General features: G+C 47.8%; 1 protein-coding gene across 2 annotated transcripts in view; it reads right to left on the bottom strand.

Annotated features, from left to right (window-relative positions):
* PTH1R (parathyroid hormone 1 receptor) overlaps positions 1 to 12,232 on the bottom strand; it is a 172,935-nt gene extending 160,703 nt beyond the window's left edge. The window contains exons 1-2 of one of the 2 annotated variants that reach the window (XM_054016758.1): positions 11,612 to 12,232; positions 10,194 to 10,590 (exon numbers count right to left, since the gene is read on the bottom strand). In XM_054016758.1, the coding sequence (XP_053872733.1) occupies positions 10,194 to 10,268 (75 nt within the window). In that variant the 5' untranslated portion in view covers positions 10,269 to 10,590; positions 11,612 to 12,232. The other variant, XM_054016759.1, reaches the window with a different exon arrangement.
* Between the last annotated feature and the right edge of the window lie 1,539 nt (positions 12,233 to 13,771).

Raw genomic sequence — 13,771 nt, 5'->3', positions numbered from 1 at the left:
GTTGGGTCCCCATAAAGATGAAGACATCCCACTGTGAAAAACTGGGCACTTTCCCCTCTCAGAGCTGCTGTTTCAGGCTCTCTGCAGACTCAGGCTGTGTCTACGCGGCAGCCAGAGGCGTGGCTACAGCCTGCGTCGACACTCCCACGCTAGCTTTGCTCTAGTTGGCTCCTCTGGCAATAGCAGCATGCACTCGAGTATGCCCCGAGCCCTGGGCGGATTGGTACAGCCCGTGCTGTGCCCCGTTGCTGCTGTGGCGTCGCTGTTCTTGTTAGTGGAGCGAGCTGGATCAAACCCAGCTGAGGTATGCCCAGACGTGCGGCAGTCTCACCGCTGATTGCGGCGCAGACACACCCTCCGGCAGACGTCCCCGTGGCGGTTGCACTTTTCAAGCTTGCTGTGGGACCGGGAGGGCTAGAAAGGTACTACTGCTGAGATTCTGACATCGTCACAGGACTCCAGAAGCTGGGACCCTATGCACCCACCGGTAGTGCCTATGCTTCAATGGGGAATGCCTTTTCTCTCAGCTCTGGCCTTTCCAGACACACTCTAGGCACGGGCCTCTAGTGCCCGAGCCTCAGTCTGACCCTGGTGTAGAACGCCCCTTCTCATCTCTATCCGTGCCCATGACCATGTTATTTACACCCTAGTCTCTCTGTGTCCATAACTGTGCGTTTGTGTTCACCATTGTTATGCCCCTTCCCCGTCGTGATCAAGACATCCCGTGACACCTAACTAGGACTTCAGAGGCTAGTTATCTGCAAGAAGGGCTGTTAAGAGACACAGGAAGTTAAAGAGATGCAGGTGAATATCCTCGGGCTAATCCTTTTCACACTCTATGCTAGATTCCCAGTCCCATGTTGGCGGTGACATGTGCGAGTGTCTCTGTATTGTGCCCGAGCACACGGTGGACAGCGTCTGTGTTAGGTTTGGATGTGAAAACGTGTGTGAGCATGACAGTGTGTGTGTGTGCGTGTGTGTGAGAGATATAAAGCGTGCCCCTGGGAACTGGCTTTGAAAATTGGCACCTGAATGTCTGTGAGTGTGAAAAGGCGAGCCCTGGTTTACACATGATGCCGGCACCAGTTTAAAATCCAATTGATTTTTAAATCAATTCGTTAAACTAGTGCAAATCCCTACATGGACCTTATATCTCTTTAGACCCCCTTTATGTCTAGTCAGCATTCGTCGGGGCCGTCTGTGTGCAGGTGAGAATGTCTGTATCTGCGTGAGAGGGTATAAGTGTGAAGGCCAATGAGTGTGTGTGTGTGCGTATGTCGGGCCGGATCCTCAGCTGGTGAAAATCAGCAGCGCACCATCGAACTCCAACAGGGCTTTGCCGATTTACACGTGCTGAGGATCTCACCTAGCGGGTGTGTACAAGAGGGAAGCAAAGTGCTTGAAGGGGGAGCAACCCAGGAGGCATCAATACAAAGAAATCTGTAGAGAAATAAACTCAGCGATGCTGCTGTCAGGCAGTCTAAAAAGGAACGAACCGTTGTAGGTTTCCAGTAGTGAAACCTCCCAAGGGGTTTCTCCTTATATTTTCTGATAGAGGAATAAAGGTGGGATGGCTCCAGGACCTTTACTAGCATGTGCTACCCCTGCTGTCCAAGAAACATAGGATTGAATCTCTGACCTACCGCCTGGCTGTCCCAGGAGCGCAGAGGGAATGTAAAACAACATGCTTCAGCCTTAAGCTAGATGTAGTTAGTATTTACTATTTGTATTGTGGTTGCACCAATCACAAACCAGGGTCCCATTGTGCTGGGTATTGTGTAAACACAGAGCAAAGACGGCCTCTGCCCTGAGGAGTTTAGCTTAATTTATTCTCTTACCAATAGCCCACTGATTCTGAAGTTCTTTAGCGATGTTTAAGGCCTGGACTTTCAAAGGGGGCTAGTGATTTGGGGTGCCCCGTCGGAGAAACTTTGAGAGAATCCCGATCTTCAGAAAACTCACCTCCTGGAAATCAGGCCCTTTAAGAGGTCTCGAGTGGGTACCCGGAAATCAAAGCACCCCGAAACCAAAATAAGCTAAGGCCTACCCCTTTAGTAAATATAGGGCCTGATGCAAAGTCCATTGAAGTTAAGTGGAGTCTTTCCAATGACTTGAAAAGAAAGGGCTCGGATTAAGTATACGCAGGATAAATATGAATTCTTATTCCCTAGCAGAGCAATTTAGAGGCTGAGTTAAATTTTGCCTTTAGTTACACCCATGTGTCTTCAAGGATAGCAATGGTGGGTCTGAGAGCAGAATGTGGGGCATTGCTGTCATCCATTGCGGGCCCCACACCTATTCTGCCCAAATTGTATTCCGTTAATTCCATTCTGCTATCTAAACACTGCTTGCAGTCTCAAGATTAATCTTTACTTGCTGACTTTTAGTAGTTGTTAATGTGCATGGCTCAAGAACTGCCACGTTCTGCCCCAGAGGCGGCTGCACATCAGCAGAGGATTCATTCATTTGCTGCTTGGTGTCTTTGATGGAAGTTGCTACATAAAAGTAAGTATTTATTATAATAGCTCTCAAGAGCCGGCTCATGGTTTTGTATATTCTAGCCTGAAGCATCCAAATTGCCGAGTATGAGCTGTGTTCCAGTAAACAAGATGATATTAAGCGTTTCAGGAGGGAATTCCTTCTTCCCTGCTCTGAACATTTTTTAATAAGGTTTTGATAGATCCTGGTGAATTGTTTCCTTCACTTGCCCTAATGAACCTATTTGGGTTTTTTGATGATTATTCCTCCTATTTATTATTTGCATCGCAGTCGCACAAAGGGACCCAGTCTCGCCTCTGTCAGGATTTGAGTGGATACAGAAACCTTTCCGCCTGTGCAGAGAAACCGCCTACCCAAAATGGAGATCTCTGGGTTTTTCTCTTTTTTGATGGCATCCGTTTCAGGGGGTGAGTGCACGGCAGAGGGATCAGCGTTCAAAAGGCGTCCCAGTACTAGTGGGGATGAGGAAACTACATCGTCTAGGGAGTAGATTAATACTCTGCGGGAGGGGATCGCCCATCACTGTAGTTAATCCACCTCCCCGAGAGGTGACAGAAGAATTCTTCCCTCCACCTACCACTGTCTACACAAGGATTTAGGTTGGCTTAACTACGTAGGGTGACCAGATGTCCCGATTTTATAGGGACAGTCCCGATTTTGGGTCTTTTTCTTATATAGGCTCCTATTACCCCCACTCCCTGTCCCGATTTTTCACATTTCCTGTCTGGTCACCCTATAACTACGTAGCTCGGGGGGGTGGATTTTTCACCCCCACCCCCGAGTGATGTAGCTGGGTCAATCTAATGTAGACCAGCTCTACATGAGAGGAGAATCAGGCCTGGTTTACACTTAAATTTTATACCGACATAGCTAAATTGGTCAGGAGTGTGAAAAAAAATCCCACCCGTTAGTGACAGAGCTATGCCAGTAAACCTCCCAGTGTGGACGTAACTATGCTGAGTGCGTCTACACTAGGGCACCATGCGGCCGTAGCTACACTGGGACTGTCTCTGTAATGTAGATGTGGCCTCTTAATAAGGACACATGATTACAAGGGGCAGCTTTAAATTTGCCTCTGTTGGAGACATAAAATCGGAGATTCATAGGACTGGAAGGGACCTCAAGAGGTCATCTAGTCCAGTCCCCTGCACTCAAGGCAGGACTAAGTATTATCGAAAATCAGACTGTACAATTCATTAATAATACTCCCAAGCTCCTGTGTTAATTCACAGCGTCAAATCCTGATTCCATTGAAGTCAGAAGTTGCTTTGCCACTGACTTCAATGGGACTAGGGTTTTGCGCATAGATTTGGAAGCCAGAAGGTACCATTATGATCATCTTCTGACCTCTGCATAGCCCAGGCCACAGTGCAGTGCATTAGTGTAGTACTTTTATTCAGCGTTACCAACTCGGAGGGTCCAAAAATCACAAGTCAGGCCCCCCACCACGGGACAGCAGCTTAAAAATCATGAGATTTTGAAGAATAACACATCTGGGGTTCTTTTATTGGCCTTCTTGGTTTTGTGTGTTTAGGGGTTGCGAATTCCAGCTTTTCTCCTCAACCATCAGGGTCAGAAACTATTTTTTTTTTAAATGAAAGCGGAGAGTCAGGACTCCGGGAGCTGGGCATTTAAGAAAAGCAGCCACTATCACAAGGCTTGCGACAAAGTTGGGAGAATTGGCAGCTCTGGGCAGCGGCTGGCTTTGTTTTGGTTGTGTGTGCACCACTGAGCACACTGGTAGTCCTAAGCTTTGACCAGGGCCTCTTGAAACAGCCACAGCCTGAATACCAATGTTGATCTCTCAAAGCACATTGCCACCGGATGTTATTGCTGTAGGGCGTCAAAAACCAACAGCAAAGCCCTGATCGGTCGGTTGGGGAGGTGTAGATGTGAAATGTGCAGCTCACGCAGATCTCTGTGTAACTGCATAACTGTGTAAGCTCACTCCCAGCGCTCGTTTGCAGCTTGACATCCTCGTCACACAGTCATTTACCCCTCGTACTCCCCTCGCTTTAAAGGCAGCAACACCTAGGCCAAATGTAACTCGTTCAGGTCAGATTTGCCATGGGAACTCGGAACTTCTTGGCTTGTAAGTCACGCCCTGCGCAATATTCGAGTGCCGAGGTTTGTTTGCTTTGTATTTTGTGGTTTAATATTTATAGTTCAGGGAGATCTGTTAATCCCAAAGTAAAATAACAAAAATTTTATCTTTCATAAATATACTCTGGCTGGATCAGCAGCCTCCCAAGTGTGAAAAAAAAAGAACATTTCAGACATTGTTTTATGCACTTCAGGACAGCCTTTTTAATGACGTTGGACAGCTGAGAATTACAGCTTCTCTAGATATGATTTTTTTGACAGTGTATGGGGACAGAATATGATGATCCGTTCCTTCTAGCTGTAAATTATTTAAGGAAGAAGGCAATCAGTCAGCTCTATGATTATTATTTGTATTACCATAGTGCCTAGGTATGCTCCACAGTCTTAGACCATTACGCTAGGCCCTGTACAAACTCACAACAAAGAGACAGCCCTTGCCCAGAGAGCTTGTAATTTAAGTAATGTAACCCTTCCCGTTGCCAAATTCCATGAAGACGTGGCTCTAATCAGAAAAGCAAAGAGCACCACCGTAAATCCGTCTTCCCTAGATACCCTGAGTCCTAGCTGATTTGTGCACAAGTGGCCAGATTCGCCGCTGGTGTCTATCGCGTGAGAATCTGGTCCAGAAACTCCTGCAAATCATGAAGCACCCTACAAAAAACAAAAAAACCATGGCCGGGCAAGCGTCTGTTCTACCTGGCACATCAGCTAAATTGGCAACGTTTACTGCTGATTTCTTAGCGATGCTGACAACATGAGCGGCACCAAGAGCATGACGAGATCTTCAGATCTCAGGGACCCTGGTGCTGACAGTTACAAAAACGACTGGCCTGGTTCCTCAGCGACAGTTATCGGCCTCGACTTCAATGGGAGCGATGCTGCTTTACGCCAGCTGAGGAGGTGGCCCGGGCTCTTTGGACGTGAAACTGAGCTCTTCTGCCATGCAGCCAGGCGAGAGATGATACATGCGGAATGCAGCACAGTGGCTTGTTGACAGAGCATCTGTTCTGATGATAAATGCACTTAAAGCACCCAGGTTAAAAGAGAGAGAAGCGGAAACAGTTGGAAAAAATCCCTAGGCTTTTTTTATTGTGGTGTTTTTGGGGGGAAGTCTTTTTGCTGGGATGTTTAAAACTCCCCATTAGGATTAAAATGTAGTGCCTGCGGTCTCCCCCTGTCCTATGCTCTAGTGACACCCCTCACACAGCGTTTCTGATGCATGCAACATTTCTGTTACAAACCCCTTATTTTCAGGACTCTGCAGCTCAGACCAAACCGTCTCTCTCCAAGTGACTGCCCCGCAAAGTTCAGAAACTCTTTGTCTCCACCACACAGACTGCAGGCACAAACGCACTAGCCGGTATGAACCCAGCACTAACGGCCAGCTCCTGTTCTTATTCACACTGGCGTAATCAGGAATAACTCCACTGAAATCAGGGCAATTTCTCCAGGTTTATGCCGAGAGCAGAATTCCACCCTAAAAGGCTTCTTTTGCACAGACAGCAAGAGATTAGAATCCAGACCTCTTACGGTCCCGCCAATCTCATTGAAGTCAACAGGCCTGAGTCTGATATCACCTGCATCGGGGCGGCTCCAGGCACCAGTGCAGCAAGCGCGGGCCTGGGGCAGCAAGCCACGGCGGGGCGGCCTGCCAGTTGCTGTGAGGGCGGCAGGCAGGTGGCTTTCGGCTGCATGCCTGCAGGAGATCCACCGGTCCCCGCGGCTTCGGTGACAATTCGGCGGTGGGGACACCGATGGCGCGGCACCGGCGGACCACCCGCAGGCATGCCGCCGAATCCTCTTGGCCAGCAGACCTCCCAGAGGCGTGCTGCCAAAAGCCACCTGCCTGCTGTGCTTGGGGCAGCAAAAAACAGAGCCGCCCCTGACCTGCATCAGTTTTACACCGCTGCAACTCCATTGCGGGGTTCCTCCTGATAGACACCGATGTCAATAAGTGGAGAATCAGGCTCAATGGAGTTGCAACAGTATAACAAGAGAGGCGTATTTAACCCTGAGAGCCCTGTCTCTTACCTTACACTGCACACTAGATTTCATGCCATTGCCTTGCAATTGAGGCTGAAAAATCCTATCCGTATGAAACGTTCAAGCGAATGGAAAAGTGGTTCAGGCAGACAAGATGTTGCCCGTCACGTGTAGCTGCTGAAGAACGTACTGCATAGCACTTTACGCCCCTAATTTCGAACTCCCCTGCATTCACTCTTTAATGGTCTAACTCAGGGGCTCTCAAACTTCATTCCACTGTGACCCCTTTCTGATAACAACAATTACTACACGACCCCTGGAGGGGGGACTGAAGCCTGAGCCCACCCGAGCCCTGCCATCCCGGGTGGGGGGGACACCAAAGTAGGGTGACCAGACAACAAATGTGAAAAATCGGGACAGGGGGTGGGGGTAATAGGAGCCTATATAAGAAAAAGACCCGCAAATCGGGACTGTCCCTATAAAATCAGGACATCTGGTCACCCTACACCAAAGCCAAAGCCCAACGGCTTCCGTGGGGCTCTGGCTTCAGCCCTAGGTCCCAGGAAGTCTAACACCAGCCCCGATGACCCCATTAAAATGGGATCACAGTCCACTTTGGGGTCCCGGCCCACAGTTTGAGAACCGCTGGTCTAACTCAAAGTTGCAGGGGATGGGTTAGCGATCTAAGCATCTGGTTTAAAATACCCGGGGCCACGCACTTTGGTGGGATAAATCACGGCGAAGTCAAAGTGATCAGAACCTAGTCCCTGGATTCCCCAGATCCACGGCTTCAAATCCGGGGGTCCCATGTGGCCCCTTGTCCTTTGGAAATTGATAAACCAAGTTCGCTGGCTGGAAGTTTGTTAACCAAGGTCCTGTCTGCTGGGCATGGACATTAAAGGTCACATGCCACTTTTAGCAAAGATCTGCCCCAGAGTCTGTGGCCAAAATATCTCTTGCCCCGAATCCATTGCTGTTATGCCGTGTGATCACTGCCAGACACCCCAGAGGTGACTGCGTTTCAGTGATTCCTGTCTGAGAATAGTCTATTAAACATATTGGGAGCCTTTAGCGTCTATCTAGCTACATATATGGCCCGTATCACTGTAGTATTGGAGCAATGAAAGACGCTCTATCAATGCAAGCTCTTAATACCGCACAGCATTGTTCATGTTCATTTTCAGAGTAGGTTAAAACTCAGGCCCCCGACACAGATAAAGTTCTGCTCTGTATTACAGGTTGCAGGTCAGCAACATGACATGCTTTCAACACTCAGGATCACAACCCCTGTGTTCCATCTAAGTAGAAGGTGAGAGGAATAAAGAATTTCTTCCCAGTCCATGGATTTTAAGGGGGGTTTTGCAGTCCCTCAGACAACTTTCTTCGCTGCAGTGTTTTAAGAGTGAGCGAGGTGTTTTGAACCTGCAGCTCTGCGTGCGCCTGATTGAAATGAATGGAATTGCACCAGAGTGACACAGCAATGAATCTGGCCCTCTGCATGCAACGAGAGTGAACGGTGACTATGCGAAGAGCCAGAGAGTGTGCAGCTCCCCCGGAAAGTCTCTTGCACTTATGCAAGTGTCTCCGTTCACTTCAGTGGACTTATTCTTGATTTACATCAATCCGCGAGCAGAATCAAGCTTTGAGTCCCGGCACAATCAACAACAGTCCCATGCCAGGATCTCAGTCTCCGGTCAACGCTGCAGAGTTAATCCCAGAGTTTATGATCTGAAGTTGTCTGTTTGCTGGGATTTCTCTCTAGCTCTGGTGTCTGTCAATGAATAATTCACTGGTAAAATAGCCATTAAAAATCCACAAGAACGGAGACAGCCTATTTGCTCGTTAACCCAGCGATCACAAGGGTAGCAGAATCAGAGTGTGTCTATGTGGTGGGGAGCGGGGAAGGCTTGAGATGGACAGCACAGCATATCCTCCTGCCCATGCTCGCTCGCTGTTTGTGGCAACACAGATTTAGCAGATTCAAGTGACCGGACTTCATCAACACCAGCCGGGGGCCCCGATTGAAGTCAATGGGAGTTTTGCTGTTGACTTCAATTGCAGCAGGTCTGAGAAATGTGATGTTAGCAGGTGGCACATATGTTACTATAGTAGTATAACCCCAAGTGGGCTGGAAGTCACTGACAATGTTGGCTTTTGGTCTGTTCAACATCAGACCTAGGCAGGGTCGCTGGAATAATTTTTATAGTGGGGGGGGCACTGTAAAGCCTGTATATAATGAAAACCACTTCAAGTCAGGGGGTGCGGTAGCACCCCTAGTTCCAGCACCTATGAACCCGGGGAGAAGAAACATGATCAGACATCAACTGTTTCAACCCCACGCATTCTATAGCCCCCGAACGGCACATCTCTGCAGTGTACGCTGATTAGTCTTTCAAATGCCACTAAGTTCCTATTCCCCCCAGAGACAGAGAGGGGTGAGTCTAGAGATAATCTGAACGTATGTGGTGCTAGTTGTTTTTTCTTGTTTCACTAAGAGCCATTGCACGGGCAACACGACAACAAAACCACGACACAACACAACAACAAAATATAACACTAGAACCTTCTGCCACATCCCCGAGCAATGGGCCCAAGTCCTTAACACGGGCAAAACTCCCAAATGAATTTCAACGGGAACTTTGTTTGAGTGAGGGCCGGGGGACTGAATCCCGTTCTAAGCACTTTTCATTTTCTACATCTAAAAGCGGACATGATCATAGGCAGTGACCCCAGACCTCCTGACCCATTTGCCCAGCATCAAACATGCTCAGTAATAACAATGCCAGAGCGAGGAAGAAATATATAATAGTCTTGTAACCTAATGGCCGACGGAGCACACAGTGTGGTTATTGATATACAAAAACTGATGCCTTATGACATTTCACTTCATCCATAAAGATGAGCAGAGCAAGTCGTCTTTGGTCGTACCACCTTGAGATCTAGACCTCTTTTTGTTCTACGCAGGAAGATAGTTGTCTTAATAGAGATTAGCTCCTCATATAATAGCAGTCTCACCCTATAAAATCACTCTGTATGATATGTGTACACACACACAGATGGAACACACTCTTAGATGATAGAGGGTTAATACTACTTTCATTCCCCTGAGTATAAACCATATGCCATCCATGCGCTGACGTTTTGGACTGCAAAACAGATCCAGTATGCTACTGTACGGAGTCACTCCCAGAGTTGAAAGCAATTGTTTGCTGAAATTAAGCTTTAACATGATTAAATTAAGACTAACATTGTCATCCGGAACAGTGGACAAACATTTTGTCCCCATTAATAGGATGCTTTTCGGTAGGGGGTGGAGTGGGGCTGATCCTAGAATTATTTGCAGTAGCTGGCTCAAATCAGTGTAAAAGTAATTTGGAAATGGGTAATGAAAATTCTTCCGAAAGTACAGTCATTTTCATTTCATCTGGCGTAGCCGCTTTCAGGCTAACAGCAGCAAGGACTCAGCGCAAAGATCTGCCAGCAAAATCAAACATGCATCTAAAAAGCCAGCGCTTTGCTGTTTCTAAATCCTGGTACAGTAAATTACTCATCAAGGAAACAGCCTCAGCTAAAGGAAACAATTGCTCGAGAAAGATTTAGCAACTTACCAGAGCATAGACAGAACTCAACACCGAGCAGCAGAGGATCAAACCCAGGCTGTGATAAACCAAATATGATCCCATATCCAAGAGACTTATTGCAGCATCCACGATCTCTAAGGGAAGTAGAAGGACGAAGGATCTTCCAGGGATCCAGTTGCAGATGATTTTTTTTCTTTTATTTTTCTTCCTTCCCAGCTTTTTTTTATTATTATTTGCTTGTTTGTTTCCACAGTTTTAGCCAGAGAGGCAGATGACAAGAAACCCCAGTTCTTTGCTTCTCTTTCTCATGGCTGGAAATCGATGCAATTTCAGAAATGTAGGGAAAGAGTCCATGTGAAGGGAGCACCAACACCCAGTTCAGTCAGAGCAGCAGTTCCTGGTGCTGTTTGTTTGGTGTGTGCATCTGTCTCAGAGCAGAAAAATCACATCCATATGTCAAAACTGCTATTCTGCTTCCCTTTTATGAGGCAGAGGGAAGTTCAAATAATTTCTTTGTCAAACGCAAACACACAGTAAGCAAGAGAGGTGTGGGAAGGGGGGGGGGAGTCTTTAACCACTGCTTTATTTTTAGAGCTAGTAATTTTATCTTTGAGGTTGGGGGTGGGGGAAGTTTGGAAAAAAAGGGTTTTTTTTAAGCAAGCAAACAAATCAGAAAGTTACAAATTAAAAAAAAAGTTGGAAATATTTTCACTTCGCCATTCCGTTTATGCAAACAGGAGTGCTGCTGGGTATTTTTGCTTGTATATTTCAGCGCAGCTGAGCTCCACAAGAGGTTGATTCTGTCAACCTTCCCTGGATGCAATGTGTTTTAGTTACAAATACGGATTTTTTTTCTTCTTCTCTCTCTCTCTCCCTCTCTGCCTGTCTCAAAGGATCTGCACTTTCAAAAAGCCAATTGAGTATGGGCTGAAAACGTGGGGCTGAAGATCTGCTCTTTTTTCTTCCCTTAAATAGTTTATTTTAGATGTTGCAGTAAAAACTCTTTTCACTTACTCCATGAAATTTTCCAAAATCTACGCTTTTCCATTTGCACAAACGCACACACAAGCTTCTTGTCCTGTCCTCAACCAAGAATCAAATCACCATAGCCCAGTAAAGGAAAAGTTGCTGCTTTTCTCTCTCCTTCTTGCTGCTGCTGTTGCGTTAGACTCACTTACGAAATGAACATGCTGACAGTCCGGTTACTTCCACACAGACAAGAGGAGATTAAAGAGAGAGAGAAGGCCGTACACTTTTCATTTGGGAAAATCTACCCGCTTCCCAGGATATACTCAGTTTGTATTGCTGCCTTCAAAACACATCGACCCTGCCGCTTCAACCAACACACACTCACACAAAAGACAAGACAATCTGGAGATTAGAACGTCCTTTTTTTTCCTGTACTAAAATCCCACCCCCAACCAACACCCACCGATGAAATTTACCAGCTTGTTAGTTTCACGGCAGGAACGTTACTCCGAGCTGTCTGTCAGTTTCATTCATAAAGCTGCAAGAAAAGGCACCGTCTTTCCCTAAGCAAAGGGTTTAATTTTGTTTAGGGCGGAGCGGCAGCCCTTCTTGTATACTGGTTTTGGGGGGGGCGAGTTAAATAATAACGAAATAATGCCCCCCCATTTAATTCGGTTGCTGGGGACTGATTTCTTTTTGGAACTTGGAGAATCAAATCGTTTGATGGATTTGAGTTTAGTTTTGCAGAAGCAGCGGGTTTCTGCCAGGGGTTGTGATTTTTTTTTTTTAAAGGGGGGTGGGAATCGTTGCAAGAAAAGATCGATCTCGATCTTTGGAGGGCAGGCGGTAAAAGCATCAAATTTTCGCTGAGTGCGTTTCTCTTTTACTTTTTGGGAGAGAAAAAAAAAGTCTCTACGGTTGCTTTGCCCTTTATAGAGAGAGAGAGCGCTCCCCTTGGCTGTGAATGGGTGCCTTCAGTTAGTTTTATGAAAAGGGTCTCTTTCCCTGCAAAGGTAGAGTAGGGCTTCCTGTGTGTGTGAGAGAGAGAGCCATAATCCTGCTCTTGATGCAAACTCTTCCTCTCTGCTCCCCCTCTATGCCAGTCTGAGTAGATCTCAGGGAATGTGTGTGGTTTTGGAGCAAAGAGGCAGGTATAGGAACCAGCATGGGCAGGACCCCATTGGCTGGTGGCGGCCGCCATGTGACCACCCGACCGGGCTAGCTGTCCACACCTCCCACCCCACCCCCCTTCAGGAGCCAGCCCTCCCCGTTAGCCTCAACTCATACCGCAGGAGGGGGGTTCTCTGCTGCCCGAGATTTCCTTCGGGGGCTGCATAGGAACCACATGGCCCCGCAGATAAAATGCATAGGATTTGCATCCTTAGGGGACGGAAGGGGGGGGGGGGGGGCTTGGCCTGGCTGGAGGCACCCTCAGCGCAGAAACAGATCTTCTAGGGTAATATCCCCCGCCCCTTCCGCCCCTGGGAGCGTAGTGAGCTTTTGCAAAATTTGGAGGCGAGCAAAGGGGTGGGCGGGGATGGAGGGTGGGTTTGAAAGCCGGCTCCTTTGAAAGGGGGAGCAGGATATTTTTAAGTGGGTTGCTTTTTATTCTTATTCTTATTTCCCCAGTTCTGAACTTTGTGCCTGGGGAGGGAAGGGGGCTATTGACCTGGCCGAGAATCGGGTGGCTGTTTAAAGGGGGATTAGGAAGAGAGGGATCCGCCCCCCCCCCCCATGGTCGTTTGCAAGCTGCTGGGAATGTAAAAAAGCCCACCTGGCCAGCGCCCACTTTCTGTCCCCCCCCCCCGGAAGGAAGAAAGCGGCGGCTTCTTGCCCAGAGCTTTCCAACAGCTCCCAGCCTTGCAGCTCTGCGCCTGGGTCTTTTTACTCACTTCAGCTATGCAGGGAAACAACAAACACAGGGCATCAGCCAGCGGTTTGTTTACCTAGGGCCTCTCTGTGCTAGTGCAGTACTTCCCCCGGGGGTGGGGTGGGGGGTTTAACCATGAAAGAGAGAGCCCACTGACTGGCCAGAGCTGCCCATACTCCTTGGGCCCGCTAGGAAGCGCTTCAGGGCTGTGATGGGAGGGCCGCTCCAGTCTACTTGATGGCTTACACTTTTCTCCAGGCTCTGTACATTTGCAAAAGTCCTGCTACTGCTGGGTCATTTGCCTCCCCCAGCATTGCATTCCCAGGGTCTGCTTTGCTGCTGCGAACGGCCTGGCCCTGGGTGTGGATGTCCTCCCAGTACACTTCCCTGGCCAGGGATTCTCCATGGTGGTGATTGTGGGTCGTTTGGAAAGGGCCCCTGGTGAGGCGGGCTTTTAGGAGACCAAACAAGTAAAAAGAACAGGAGGACTTGTGGCACCTTAGAGACTAACAAATTTATTAGAGCATAAGCTTTCGTGGACTACAGCCCACTTCTTCGGATGCATAGAATGGAACATATATTGAGGAGATATATATACACACATACAGAGAGCATAAACAGGTGGGAGTTGTCTTACCAACTCTGAGAGGCCAATTAAGTAAGAGAAAAAAAACGTTTGTAGTGATTATTAAGCTAGCCCAGTACAGACAGTTTGATAAGAAGTGTGAGAATACTTACAAGGGGAGATAGAGTCAATGTTTGTAAT

This window comes from Malaclemys terrapin, chromosome 2 (assembly GCF_027887155.1).
Source record: "Malaclemys terrapin pileata isolate rMalTer1 chromosome 2, rMalTer1.hap1, whole genome shotgun sequence".
In the NCBI taxonomy this organism is placed as follows: domain Eukaryota; kingdom Metazoa; phylum Chordata; order Testudines; family Emydidae; genus Malaclemys; species Malaclemys terrapin.
The sequence above is the reverse complement of the archived record's forward strand: the minus strand, read 5'-3'. Positions and strand labels throughout refer to the sequence as shown.